The sequence below is a fragment of the Phyllostomus discolor genome, chromosome 5, assembly GCF_004126475.2.
Source record: "Phyllostomus discolor isolate MPI-MPIP mPhyDis1 chromosome 5, mPhyDis1.pri.v3, whole genome shotgun sequence".
Lineage (NCBI taxonomy): Eukaryota > Metazoa > Chordata > Mammalia > Chiroptera > Phyllostomidae > Phyllostomus > Phyllostomus discolor.
The window spans coordinates 101,429,830-101,444,433 of NC_040907.2; the positions used below are offsets into that span (position 1 = coordinate 101,429,830).

The window sequence follows — 14,604 nt, forward strand, 5'->3', positions numbered from 1 at the left end:
TAGTTAACACAAGAACCTAGACCATTTGATCTGCCCTACTCTCCTAATAGGCCACTGTGGTGTTGTTTTAAAACTAATGTTCTTTATATATTCCTAACCATGAGAGACATAATTGTTTTACAGTCATTTGTCATTTAGATTTATCCTTTTAATGACAACTTCCATTACTATATATTCCTTTATGCATCAATATTTTTTAGCCTCATCTGAGGACATGCTTATTGATTTTAGAGAATGGGGAAGGGAGGGAGGGGGGAGAGAAACATCAATTAGTTGCCTCTTGTACATGCCCTGACTGGAGACCGAACCTGCAACCCATGCATGTGCCCTGGCCAAGAGTTGGACCCATGATCTTTCGATTTGCAGGTCAATGCTCCAACCAACTGAGCCACACTGTCCAGGGCTGCATCAGTATTTTTTAAAAAACTCAACTTACATTATTTTATTGTATACTCAGGATTAAGAACGACTGGCCTAGGCTATAGTCTAATGAGTTGGACTGCCCCTGACATAGTTCCTCCTCTAGTTTATCTTTCCCATGAAGTCTGTAGAAATATTTGACCATGTAAGATTAAATCTTTCCATGGTTCCTACTGCCTGCGGGATTGGGCTTACAAACTTTCTCGATCTGCTCTTGACCTGCTTCTAAAACCTCACACCCCAACGCATGACACACATCTCCCCTATACTCTCTATTCATATTTAGCTACTTTCCAGAGTAAACAGATTTTATCAAAAACATGTTATTCCTTATACCTGGATTGCCTTTCTCCATTCCTGCATTTGAAAAATTATTTCTAATGTTTTAAGACCCAGTCACTTCCCTGGATGCTTTATTGTGCCCTTGTGAATAGAGGCAGGAGCACCTTTGAGAGTACTCTATGAATGAATCTGGTCTGTCTTGTTACTATTGTTGTTGCTCCAAAAGGACATGGATAGCCTTCTAGCCCAAGAAGAACACAGGACCTAAATTAAGTTCATCTTCAAGATGGGGATACTAATAATACCTGTAATGCTTTTTCCTTTGTGTCATTTTGAAACTGAAATAACAGTCTATGTGAAAGAGCTTTAAAATTCAGGATAGTATGTATAAAGATTAATGGTTGGTAGTGAGAGGCAATTCTGTCTCACATGCCTTATTGGAAAGAATATAAAGAAAACATATCTAGCTTTATTTTGTTCCCACGAAATTTATTAATTTAAGCATTGGTATATAATAACTCACTTTTTAAGGAGAATTTGAATATTACCGTGCAATTGTCTTTATAATTGCTTTCTTTGCAGCACAACTCTTTTAAAATAAAATCACACCTGGAATCCCAAATAGATGAAATAAACGAAAGAGTCATATTGTAGATGAAGCACACATGGTGAGTCTTTCTCATAGCAGAGTCATTAATAAAGTGATTACCCGGCCCTGGCTGGCGGAGCTCAGTGGATTGAGCACAGGCTGCGAACCAAAGTGTCGCAGGTTCAATTCCCAGTCAGGGTACGTGCATGGGTTGCAGGCCATGACCCCCAGCAACCGCACATTAATGTTTCTCTCTCTCTGTCTCCCTCCCTTCCCTCTCTAAAACTAAATAAATAAAATCTTAAAAAAAATAAAGTGATTACCCTTCTGTTAAGTGAAGAGGTTTAGGCAGCTTTCCATATCTTTTCAATTAGAAACTTGAATAACTTTGTCTGAATACACCAACAACCAATCTGACATTAAAAGTAACTTTATTAAACTTTAGGACAGCTGTTCTGTACAGAGTTTGATGCCTACAAATAACCACCACTGCCATTACGCCACTGAGCTTCCTGGATGACTCTCCTTGCTAATGCTCAATGCTATGGCATTGGCTGGGCTCTGCACAACAGGCTACCTGCCCTCAGGGGCTCACCAGCTCTCCTGCCCTCACCTTCTAGAACCTGGGCATTACTGATTCTGAGAAGAAAGTGCATAGCTTTCTCTGTGATACTTATAACTTATTTTACTACAGTTTAAAAAGACAAAGTGGCATTTGTGTTATTTCAAATGTAAAGATGGAAAGTAAATTATTTGTCCAGATAAATTGTACTAGAAAACAAAAGGTTTTATTTGCAATATACACAACTTCATAAAAAAACAAAACAAAATGCTGTTTAGAATCTAACATAGGCTAAGTTAAAAACTGAAAAATAATGGTAATGTACCTGTTTTAAAATAATTCAAACATATTAAATGAACTAATTTTGATAAAATGTTAAGATGATAGTTTGTAAATAAAAAGTTAATGTAACTTAAACACATTTTAGTAAACGTGTAGGTATATTTTGTCAGCTTTACTTAGAATATTTAAGTGCAAAAACAAAAAATTGTATACCTATGACTGTTTAAAAAAGTTAATTGTTCTGAGAGTACTACTAAGGCACTGAATTCAATTATCCTTTTTGATATGAATTATCTAAATTTTTATATCTTTGTATTCAGATGTTCATTGCTATTTGTTAAGCAAAAGTTTTAGTAAGATAATTCGATCTTATTATTTTTCCCCTGGAAGACTGAGTTCTAAGCAAGAATATATAACACATCCCAAAGAAAACACTGGCATAACACCCATGTTCAAAAGTACTTATCACTAGAAAAAGGGTTTATATACTTGGATGCATTTACTTTTAAACATATTTTTTTTTCACCACAAAAATACATCAATCACAAGAAGGCATGCTGAAGCACAGAAGACTGTCATGTTATATAAAATTTGATACAAAAATCTTAGCATCATGTTACCAACTAGATAATTATATCAAAAATTAAAAGTTCTATAAAACTATTAAGAGGTTAGACTTTCAGGTACATAATACATTTTAAAACATATTCCCCAAATTTTACCTTTAGTATGTATAAGAAAAAGGTTCATCTTGGAACATGAATGCAATCAGACAGCCATATTAACATGGAGAAGTTCAGTATTTTCAATAGTACTGACACTGCTCTGTGGTAGTATGCTCTGCAAAGTGACCACAAATCAGTAGCAGGGACCTACATTTATCACAAACCAGCAACTTAAAAACTTCTAACAGTGAATATGTAAGTTCTATCATCCATTCTGGCTTATATATTGACCTTGTACTTAAAGTATTTTTCCATAAATGGCAGTAACTCTGGCCACTTGCCAGATAGAGCAAATAAAATAAGCAAGAAAAATCACAGTATACTTCTAACATTTTAATAACTTTGCTTGTGAAGACCTTCTGTGATCTGTAACATTTGTTTTACATAAAATTGGAGCTGGAAAGAGAAAAAAAAATTTGATTGGCACAATATAAAACCATATAAGAAATAAAAATTACTAGAATCATTAGTTTTACAAAACTTTTCCACAAAGAACAAATATACATCTAATTAATATTCTGTAGAATATCTAACTATGGAACTTTGGAAAGAGAGGGAAACCCCCCTCCACCAAACTCTATTTTCTTGAGGATGAATTCTGGGCTCTCAAAAAGCTATGGGCTTGGCCCTAATTTTGTCAGCCACAGCTCATACCAATGGTTCTCAAGTGAAGCAGGATGATAATTTCCATAAGGTAAGTGTAAATTGTCTTTCATATATAAAATAAATATGGGGGAATCCAATTTTATTAACATTGGATTAAGATAAAAAGAAGGTAATAGGTCCCATAGCTTTGTAATACAAAGCATAATGAAAAGCAATAATAAATTATATTTATTGTTTTATCTTTTTAAATTCGATATTTGAATAAACGTCATATTATTCCTTTGACAAATAATGGATGCCCACTATTGTACCAGGCACTGTACTAGGCTTTGGGAAGGGATACACCCATGAAGAAAACTCAGAATCCATGCCCTTGTGGAGCTTATAATAAAATATCATTTATGAGAATTCCTCTGTCTCCATCAAAAGCTGTAAAATCCACAGGTCAATGAAATACACTAAAACCCTGTGGATTTACTTCTCCATAGTTCAAAATTGGTAAGCTACCATGGACCAAATGAATGTTTTCCTATTATGAAACTGAGTTACAATATTCTGAAAATGCTAGAAGTACCATACTTTTGTCATGTATAATGTGCTCTCATGTATAATGCATGCCCATGTTTTTGGCCAAAACTTTCAGGGAAAAAAATCTTTCGTTTTAATTTTTGAATTCAATTATTTATTTATTTATATTTAGACACTGGTTTTTTTTGTATTATAAAGAAATATTAGCATTTTTAACTATATTATGGCACAAGAAATTTTATGTAATAAGTAATTACAAAACTAGAGTTACACTTTTAAGGCATAAGCATAAATAAAATAATTGAAAACATTTATCTAGATATGGAATTAGTACTACCTATGTAAAATACACATCCTTATTTTTCCCTCAAAAATTTTGGCAAAAACCTGTGCATTATATATGGCAAAATATCGTAAGCTGGGTGATAACATTAAACCAGAAGTGTTGCTCTGTGAGGAACATAAGGGGGACTTGACGCTGCTAGAGCAGAGATAGTTGGAGTAAATTGAGCCAAAAACCCATACAGAAACATTCCCAATACGACAAGACAATGAATTATGAGAATAGTCAGATAGGCAAACTGATGGGGACATTTTAAGTGGGAGAAATTTTAAGTGGGAGAATTTTCCTCTTTTTGTACAAAGTACAAAAGAGGAAAAAAACTTATTTTCTAAAACTTTGGTTAAGTTCGATTGTAACACATACCCCAAACCTATGAGCCTTGAGAATATCATCCAAATGCTATTCATGGCCGCCCCATTGTACTGGTACCCTCTCTACCTTCCTCTGCATCTTTACGTCCACCATTCGTTTCACAAGCTCTGACATCAAAGCACAGGAGTTCGAATCGATAGCCTGGTTCCCTTATTAAAATAAAAATTCTCACAAAATCATTATCAGTAGAATTTGTTTAAAAAAAGTGAACCTAAGAATTAGCTTTTTTAAAATCAAGTATTATTTTACACCTGATTCCACAAGAAAGTATACAGCTTCCAATTAGACATAAAATTCAATGTACCTAATGATAGGTCAGTAGATATTAGATGTGTGTTACAGCCATAGGCTTGGCTATGAAATAAGAGCAGCTGACTTTTTCCCTAGGTAACTGACCCTTTTTACATTGTGATGTATTTTTATATAGTTCATTCATTTATTCATTTTGCCAAATATTTAATGAGCACCTAATGTGTGCCAGGTGCTGTTCTAGGTGCCAGGGAAGCAGCAGTGAACAAGAAAGACAAGGTCTCTGCTCTCAAGGAGCTGACATTTAGCCACAGAAGGCAGACAAGAAATAGGAAATAGACAGTGAGAAACTATAAAGATCAAACAGGGCAACAAGACAGCAAGTGATGGGGATGAGGCTACCAGATACAGGTGGTTGGAGATGGCCTACTTTTTACGGTCTTTGTCTTTCTTCAAGTTGCTGCCCATCGCCATAAAGGTCTGGTTCTGGTATATCTCAGAGGTAGCTTTCTTTTTAGAGAAAGAGATTATTTCTTCTTCCAAAAGTCTTCTCTTTTCTTCAAGTTTCATTCTCTCTTCTTGGTGGACTCTTGTGAGGTGATCAAATTTGGCCTGTAACTGTGAAACAAAGGAGCAGTTCTCACTACTGACAGAGAATGCCAGCAGAAGCACAGGAAAGTTCTCCCACTCTGAAACACACTGCTCAAATGACATATACAATAACAATAACCTATGCCATCTTCCTGAAGCTTCAGGGGAAAATTTACATATGAGATTGATTTAGAAACTTTAGATGTGTGTTAGTTCCCATGCAAAAATATGCATGAACAAAATATAACAACAATAATAAAAAACCCCCACAGCCTCATGAACAAACCTCAGGCAAATTATCAAAAAGAAACCCTCATTTTCCAAATACAGTTATCATCTGTAGTAAAATAGTTATTGAAAATTATGCTGAAAAATATGTTTAGAAAGCAAACTGTCCATTAAAATCAAGAACCTTAAAAATCTATTCTATTTTTTTCAGTCATTGACCTTCTTGAAATTTAAACTAAGAAACCCTAAATTTAGAGTAAAAATACTCACTGTAGAATTTACCCCATAATGGAAAAAAAGCTTGTGTCTAATAGAAATAAAGTTAAAAAATAATACATTTATGCTGAATACACTTAATGAAGCCATTACAATGAGTTTTATAAAAGTTTATAACATTATAACACAAGATTTCCAGGGTTTAATTGTTGATCTGGAAAAAAATCTAGGGAATTCAGTGGACTCCATATGAATTAGCTGTGTCCCATAAATGAGCATTCTAAATAAAAATGAAAAAAGATATCTTTTTTTCTCTGATTTTCTAGCCTGGTTAAAGAAACTTTAAATTAGTATCTTTAGTTCTAGGTAGCAACCTAATATTCATACAAAATTAAAACTTAGTTTCTAGAAAAGGTGGCATATAACAATTGAGGAAACATTTCACTAAAATCAGAGGCTGACAGTAGGAACTGGAGAGAGCTGAACTCCATCTTAATAAATACTAAATGTTCCAAATATAGAACATGTGTCTGCAAGCCAGTAAACCCCCTGGTAGAAGTATTTAAATAGAGACTGTATAAGGTTGAAGCAGATTAAGTGAGGTCAAAAGATAAATTTAAGAGTTTTTGTTTTATAACAATATTGGCAAGGATATTTTAAATATCAAGGTCCCCTAATACAGAATTAAATAATGTTTTGGGTTACCAAAATTATCTTTTAATTAATAATTGCAAGTATCTTACTGACATAACTAGCTTTAAAATGTTAGCAGTCAAATATTGGGAGACCAGATGTCTTGGTTTACCCTGAAGAGACCTGGTTTACAGCTATCTATTGCTCTAGTGTAATTATTAATAAGCCTTCTTTCCCTCTAAAATCATTCTAATTAAGGCAATACATTATACTGCCTTCCTTAGTCCTTTAGTAGATGAATCTGGTCTCATGGAGTGATGATTATTGACTAGGTGCCCTTTTTCAGCTGACTGACACTGACTCTAAAGTATCAACAATATTGGCTTCACAGCATGAAAACTGGTCATTAGGTACTTTGTAACATCAATGAAACCAGCCAGTAATCTACCCGCTCCAAAGCTATATAATTAAAAGTTTAGAACTCTTTTGCCATGGTTGGTTGTTGATAACTTAGTTTTAAATTAACCTGTTAGTTTAACACATACTCTTAACGAAAAACAGCACTTGAATCACAAAAATAAAACTCTACAAAGGACCTACTGACAAATAGGTTCTCTTTTTTTTTAATCATTTGGTCACTCTGACTGTTTAATTTCCTTTTAAACAATATACATGTATGTGAAATATTCTTATGTGAGATTTTAAAAATTAAAACTCATCTATGAATCACTTCTCTAACTTCTCTTTCATTAGAGAAACTAAGAATCATGGTATATGAGAAAGAAACTCTTGAAAGAATTTTACTCCAGTACCATTTTAAAGATAGAATATCAGCATCCTTATTTCCTACTCATCACAACTCCTTCCTCAATATTTGTATTCAAAAACAATTACAAACTAGAGACTAGTTTAAAAGAGACTAAAGAAAAAGAATACCCAAATGCAATAAGAGACATTTGATTTAATTCTGGTTCAAAAACAAAAATAAAAAATTAACATACAAAAAGAAACAATAATAGACAATCTTGAGACAACTGGGGAAATTTTAATATGGACTGGGAATTAGGTGAGATTATGGCATTCCTACTAATTTTCTAGGGCATGATATTGTTACTATGGTTATGAAGAAAAATACACCTAAGCTTCAGAGATGCACACGGATATGCCCAGAGATGAAGTGTCATGATGTCTGCAATCAGCTTTGGATGACCAAGGAAAGTTACACATGTATGTACACACACTGATACACACATACACACTAAAATAAAGATGACAGAATGTTCACTGCTAAATCTAGGTGTGGGGAGAGACACAGGGTTACTCTGTACTTTCAATTTCCTATTATTTCAACTTTTTCAAAAGAAAAGATGAAAATTCAAATTACAAATAGGATATATTAGTAGAGTATTAATTTTATAAAACCATTTACTATTTAAATATCAAATAGTGTAAATGTACTTGAAATATAAGTTTGTAAAATTAAATTACAAATAACTCTTCAGGAACTCTTGGGTTACAAAGCTCATTTGTATTAACATTTCTGTTTTCTCCTAGAAATCCTTTTTTTCAGCTCATCCTTTTTGAGTCTCACCTGAATAGCTTACAAGTAGCCATTGCAATTAGGCCTGCAGATTTATAGAAAATAGATTAACATAAATAAAACTAAAATTGTTGCTCGAAGAATGAGAAGCAAACAAAACTGCAGGAATTCACTGCTGATGTTTACTCGTGCCAAGGCTATATCCAAAGGTCATCTACACCAGGAAACTTACCTAGAAAGCCTGAGTTCAAACTCAAAAATTTTCTTAAACAGCTTTTATAGTTATCTATTTCACAGCAAAACACAATCCCAACGACTCTCAAAAACTCCCTCTCAAAAAAAAAAAAAAAAAAAAAAAAGGGGCTCATCGAGCCACAGCTAAAGCATTTCTGGCTCATGGTTAAGATATTTACAAAACTTCTCAGTAAACTGATCTATTACAAGTCCTTGGTTACCCACCTGTAAAGGATGACCATTTGCTCATAAAGTCCAAAATTTTTATTTGATTTCATCTATGATTTTTTAAAAGACTATGTGTTAAAACAGCTAGTTTTTAAAGACTAACAAGTAGTCTACAAATGCATCTCAACTAAGTTCTTGAGATAAATCCCCCAAATTAATAGGACACCTAAAAATGCAAATCCCATTAAACTAGTGCACTTGCCTCTCTTTCAGCTTCTTTTAGTATGGCTTCTTTCTCCTTTACTCGCTGCACAAACATCTGCTTCATCTCTTCTTCCTTCCTGTGGAGTTCCCCATAAAACTCGTGTCTTTTGGCTTCGTAGGTCTCTTGAAGACTAAACAGTTTTTGTAGTATTCTCATGTTAAAAAGATGGTATAACAAATTTGCAAAAATTCAAATATCTCAGGTTAAGCCTCATAACTATACCATGTATCAACACCTTCTTACATAGAGCAACTGAAACACGAGATTTCCTGTATCAGGAGTCATACAAAGCCACCAGTGCTATAGCTATCAGAGAGCACTAGAATTTTGAAAATTCTGCTTTGTCAAGTCCTTCACTATAAGTACTCTCATTTTACGTCAAAGAAAGTTTTCTTTCATCTTTGTTAATTTGGCATCATTGTGTCTGGAAACTGAGCTCAAAGTTCTGAAGTCATCTTTGACATTTCCCTTATCCTTATCTTTGAATCTGATCACCAAGGTCTGTGAGTTTAGCCTGTGACCCTGACACATCATTTAAATCCATCCTTACGATGGCTACAGCAATCCTGTCAGAGCCCAACTTGATGTTTGATTTTCTATCTTCACTACTGCAATAATCTTGTAATTTATTTCTGGGCTTTTAGTTCTTTCTTTCGCTTTGTTGCTCATCACTACTAAAATTTTTTCACCAAGACCACAGAGCTCACTATCTTTTTTCTCTGCATTAGAGTGATGTTTTCTGTAGAACGAGGTTCCACATCTTTTAAAGAACACTTATGAAACTTAACAATAAGGTCTAATTCCACCTTTCCACATTCATTACTTATCAAAAAAACCCAAACCACCTTAGGTTCCCGCCATACCAACCTACTCATTGTTCCTAAAATGCCACTCACTTCGTGCTTTATTTTGTCGCATCTCCTCTGCTACCAATGTCATTGCCCTCTTCCGAGCCCACCCCTCATTCTACCCAGGTCTTCCTAAGGCCAAATTCAAATGCAACTTCCACTACAGAGTCTTTTCCAGCCTCCCCCACTAGAGTTAGCTGTTCTTCCAAGCACTTGCATGGCACTTTGTTTACATCTCTCCTGACATTTATATCCCACCTGCCTCTCTTGTAATAGATCATCATCTTAGCAACCCCCTTCTGCAGCAGAGCTCTCTAGACATTTCAATTTCTTCATAAATATTTATTTAATGACAGAAATTGTCAGGATATAGACCCAAATTTAACCAAGCAGAATAAAGACCGTTCCAATTTGAAATTGATAAATTAAGTAATTTCACTAGTTTTAAACTATAATATTTCTCCTGTTATAATACAGGAGAAATAAATCTTTTAAGTATAGAATTCTATAAGTTCAAGGAAAAACAGAGTAAGAAATGTTGCATAATAGTCATCACAGCTGCTAGTGAGTGTGGAATACATAGTAGGTATTCAGAGAAGGAACAGATACTAAACACTGTCTTTAAGAGCATGGATGGACCTGGATGGAACATTATGCTAAGTGAAATAAGCCAGTCAGAGAAAGACAAGTACCATATGATTGCACTCATATGTGGAATCTAATGAACAAAATGGACTAGCAAACAAAATAGAAACAGACTCACAGATCTAGAGAACAGACTGACAGCTGTCAGAGGGGAGGGGGTTGGAGGCTGGGTGAAAAAGGTGAAGGAGTAAGCAATGAAAATAAACTCACAAACACAGATAACAGTATGCTGATTACCAGAGGAAAGGGAGGTGGGGGGAGGTAGAAGAGGGCAACAGGAGATAAATGGTTATAGAAGGAGACTTGACTTGGGATGGTGAACACAAAATACAATATACAGATGACTTGTACCCCTGAAACCTACATAATCTAATTAACCAATGTCACCCCCCAATAAATTCAGTAAGAAGTTAAAAAAGAGTAAAGCTTATAAAATACATAAAATGCTCTAGATAACACATAAATGCTTCAAAATCTCAAGGGGGTGTTTTAGTTTTTATCAGGTTTCTTGTTTTTTGGTATTTGTTTCGGTCTTATTTTAAAGATGTCTCTAAAGTCTAAATCTATCATCATTTAGGCTACCTTTCATATCATTTTCAGAAACTTCACCACATTTGGCTGGTCTACACAGGGTTGGTATTCTTTAATGACAAACTTGGTTTAAATAACATCTTGAATTCATATCAAATGTAAGTTTAAAAGTTCTGATTAATGTATTTATATTAGCACTTGAGTTCCTTAGGGGCAAAATAAATCTACCCAGCAAAAAGACCTAACATTTATTGAATAGTTGCTATGAGCATGGCACTTTTCCGGACTCTTGTCACTACCTAATTCATGGCAACTAATGGCAACAACGAAGAACAAATGTCAATACTCTTCTTTACAGTCAGGAAACTAAATCTCAGAGTGGTAATCTGCCCAAAGTAACACAGCTGGTAAGTTAAAAGGTGAGGTGCAAACCAGATCAGAGCAGCCATAAAGCCATCTTCCTAACTACCATCACCAGACTACACTGAAGAGAAGCCTCAGCAAAAGACCAAAAGAATGACTACTATGCACATTTCCCATCTCACTACAGTGCTTTCTGACTTGGACATTGTAAATTATAAACCTAACTGCAAGTACAGAAACCTATACTATATTTCAAAAGATGGTAAAGAAACCCTTAGATCTGAAAGGAAATGGTTTATATACTGTTGTAAAACTAATCAACCATTGTTTACTATAATGGGTTTATTTTCATTTAAATAATAGAAACTTTTATTTTATATTTTAAAATATATTTTATTGATTATGCTATTAGAGTTGTCCCACTTCCCACCCTTCATTCCCCTCCACTCTTCACACCCCCTCCCACCCACATTCCCCCCCTTTAGTTCATATCCAAGTATCATAAGTTCTTTAGCTTATACATTTCCCATACTATTCTTGCCCTCCCCCTGTCTATTTTCTACCTACCATCTATGCTACTTATTCTCTGTACCTTTTCCCCCTCTTTCCTCCTCCCATTCCCCTGTTGCTAATCCTCCATGTGATCTCCATTTCTGTGGTTCTGTTTCTGTTCTAGTTATTTGCTTCGTTTGTTTTTGTTTTAGGTGTGGTTGTTATTAATTGTGAGGAGTTTACTGTCATTTTACTATAGATGTTTTTTATCTTCTCTTCTTAGATAAGCCCCTTTAACATTTCACAAAATAAGGGCTTGGTGATGATGAACTCCTTTAACTTGACCTTCTCTAGGAAGCACTTTATCTGCCCTTCCACTCTAAAAGAAAGCTTTGCTGGATAGAGCAATCGTGGATGTAGGTCCTTGCCTTTCATGACTTGGAATACTTCTTTCCAGCCCCTTCTTGCCTGTAAATTATCTTTTGAGAAATCAGCTGACAGTCTTATGGGAACTCCTTTGTAGGTAACTGCCTCCTTTTCTCTTGCTGCTTCTAGGACTCTCTCCTTCATTTTTATCTTGGCTAATGTAATTATGATGTGCCTTGGTATGTTCCTCCTTGGGCCCAACTTCTTTGGGACTCGCTGAGCTTCCTAAACTTCCTGGAAGTCTATTTCCTTTGCCAGATTGGGGAAGTTCTCCTTTATTATTTGTTCAAATAACTTTTCCACTTGTTCTTCCTCTTCCCCTTCTGGTACCCCTATAATTTGGATATTGGAACATTTAAAGATATCCTGGAAGTTCCTAAGCCTCTCCTCATTTTTCTGAATTTGTGTTTCTTCATTCTTTTCTCTTTGGTTGTTCTTTCTTCCTTCTGTTCCACTACATTGATTTGAGTCCCAGTTTTCTTCCCATCACTATTGGTTCCCTGTGCATTTTCCTTCATTTCACTTAGCGTAGCCTTCATTTTTTCATCTAATTTGTGACCAAATTCAACCAATTCTGTGAGCATCCTGATCACCAGTGCTTTGAACTGTGCAGCTGATAGGCTGGCTATCTCTTCATCACTTAGTTGTATTTGCTGTGGAGATTTGATCTGGTTTTCCATTTGGCCTTTTTTTGTTTTTTGGTCTTGCTGTGCCTGTTACGTATGAGGGGTGGAGCCTTAGGTGTTCACCAGGGCGGGGCAACCCAGTTGCTGAGTTGTGACACCATATGTGGGGGTGGGGTCCGAGAGGTAACAATGGCGCTTGCTCTCTGTCAGCTCTCAGTCCCTTCCGCTGCTTGCCACAAGCAAACTGGGCCTTTCTGGTACTGATTCCTGTGTGGGTGGGTTTGTGTACGTTCTAGGACCCTGTAGGTGTCTCCAATGAACTCTTCTGTGAGGTTGCGAGTTTCTCCTGGCGCCTCAACTTACACAGGTGTTTTCAATTGGTGTTTTGAAGGTTTATTTCCCAGCGCTGGGACCCTGGGTTGGGCAGTCTGTCTTGCTCCCCAGTTTTGTCTGGTTTATCTGCACATGTGAATGTGGGACCGCCAGGTCAGCCAGCCGCCTTGCGTGCAGTATCCCGCTTCACAGTCACGTCCTTGCTGGGTCTGCCTGTTGCCACCCTGCGCCCAGGGTCTGCCAGTCGCCGCCTGTGCGCCCAGGGTCCACCCGTTGCCTTCTTGCGTGCCTGGGGTGCCTTGCACTCTTAGTGCCACTGGTTTTTGTGCTATGACCCCTCTCTGTGTGGCTGTCCGATACTGGTCTGGATGAATGTGTCTATTTTAACTCCTTGGTTGTTGGACTTCCATATAGTTCAATTTTCTGTCAGTTCTGGTTGTTATTTTGTTTCTCAGTTGCCGTCCTTATTTTGGTTGTGCGAGGAGACTCAGTGTGTCTACGTATGCCTCCATCTTGGCCAGCAGTACTATAATGGGTTTATTTATCAAACAAAAATGAAAAACAGTGTTTTTTCTATACTACTCCCTTTTCTAGTATAAAAGTAGCTTGTTGTCATGAATGTTTAATGTATATAACATGGTAGTATAGTTGCAAACATCAGCAATTAAAAGCAAAGTTGAAACCCAAAAAAGAAGAAAAATAATTCTCAGATGCTCATGTTGACCAAGAAAACCACTCCAGTCCTTTCATTTTGTTTCATGTAGTTTTAATAAGCCTGATGGACTTTTTACAGTTCTACTGCAGACTAAATGCTTAGAAATTAACTATGTACTTATTGAGAGTTCCAAAGACACAAACTTTTATGACACAAAAAATTATGTTTCAGACAACAAGGGCTTGACACTTGAAACCAACCTCAAGGAAAAAACTCAAAAACATTCAAACTCATGGAGACTGAATAGCATGCCATTAAACAATGCATGGGTTAATGATGAATGAGATCAAGGAAAAAATCAAAAAGTTTCTGGAAACAAATGAAAATGAATACACAACAGTCCACAGCGAAGGCAGACCTGAGAGGGAAGTTCATAGTGATACAGGTCTACCTAAAAAAAGATGGAAACATTTCAAATAAACAACCTAACCCTACATCTAGAAAAACTGGAGGAACAATAACAAAGACAGCCCAAAGCAAGTAGAAATAAGAAAATAATCAAGATCAGAACTAAATGAAATGACAGAGTAAAAGAACAACTCAAAGTATCAATAAATCCAGGAGCTGGTCCTTTGAAAAGATAAACAAAATTGACAAGCCTTTAAGCAGATTCACCAAGAAGAAAAAGAGAAGCCCCAACTAAATAAAATCAGAAATAAAAGAGTAGAAATTACAACTAATACCACAGAAATACAAAGGGTTGTAAGAAACTATGAACAACCATATGCCCCAAAATCTGAAAACCTGGGTGAAATGGAAAAATTTCTAGAAAAATATAATATTCCAAACTGA

General features: G+C 35.6%; 1 protein-coding gene across 9 annotated transcripts in view; it reads right to left on the reverse strand.

The window, feature by feature from the left end:
- Positions 1 to 1,705: 1,705 nt before the first annotated feature.
- The window catches only part of SEPTIN10 (septin 10), a 78,437-nt gene continuing 65,538 nt past the window's right edge, over positions 1,706 to 14,604 (reverse strand). For 8 of the 9 annotated variants that reach the window (XM_036026640.1, XM_036026642.1, XM_036026644.1 and 5 more), the window contains 3 exons: positions 8,831 to 8,963; positions 5,389 to 5,576; positions 1,706 to 3,256 (listed from right to left, as the gene is read on the reverse strand). In XM_036026640.1, the coding sequence (XP_035882533.1) occupies positions 3,241 to 3,256; positions 5,389 to 5,576; positions 8,831 to 8,963 (337 nt within the window). In that variant the 3' untranslated portion in view covers positions 1,706 to 3,240. The remainder of the gene's footprint in view (positions 3,257 to 5,388; positions 5,577 to 8,830; positions 8,964 to 14,604) is intronic. The other variant, XR_004903350.1, reaches the window with a different exon arrangement.